This window comes from Camelina sativa, unplaced genomic scaffold (assembly GCF_000633955.1).
Source record: "Camelina sativa cultivar DH55 unplaced genomic scaffold, Cs unpScaffold07216, whole genome shotgun sequence".
Taxonomy (NCBI): domain Eukaryota; kingdom Viridiplantae; phylum Streptophyta; class Magnoliopsida; order Brassicales; family Brassicaceae; genus Camelina; species Camelina sativa.
In genome coordinates, this window is record NW_010928288.1 from 1 (window position 1) to 471 (window position 471).

General features: G+C 44.2%; 1 protein-coding gene across 1 annotated transcript; it reads right to left on the bottom strand.

Annotated features, from left to right (window-relative positions):
• Positions 1-5: 5 nt before the first annotated feature.
• On the bottom strand, positions 6-467 carry LOC109131884 (eukaryotic translation initiation factor-like; the record flags this gene model as incomplete). Its single annotated transcript, XM_019243059.1, has 1 exon — positions 6-467. A coding segment is annotated over one exon (462 nt), but the record flags the coding sequence as incomplete, so codon positions are not given.
• Between the last annotated feature and the right edge of the window lie 4 nt (positions 468-471).

The following is a 471-nucleotide window of genomic DNA, read 5'->3' on the forward strand; positions in this document are numbered from 1 at the left end:
CGAGCAAAGATGAGTGACCTAGCCATCTTCACGGTTTCAGTTCCGCTTGAGTTAGGTCGTAGTTTGCTACTGATCTCTTCCAGGTTAAAAGGTGCTAAAACATCGTCGATCACAGCTCTAGCTAAGAACAGAGCAAGTTCGTTTGAAGCATCCAGAATGTCAAGTGCTGTATCTTCTGCAGACTCCAGGAGCATGACAAAACCATCTGCAACATCTTCTGTGGTGAACATCTCAATGTGAAGAGAAGAGAGGAGAACAGATGCCATTTCTTTCTCGTGATTCTTCCTGTCCAGAGCAAGTGTTATCAGCTTCTTGAGAAAAATTGGGTTGTACTCCGGTGCTCCTAAATTCTCAAGACTGCGTATGAGTTCAGGTATGTCATCGGAGTTGAAATACTCATGAATGATGGTCACAATCTTTTCCTTGAACCGCTTTAATTTCTCATCCTCGACCTGCTGTCGTCCACATTCC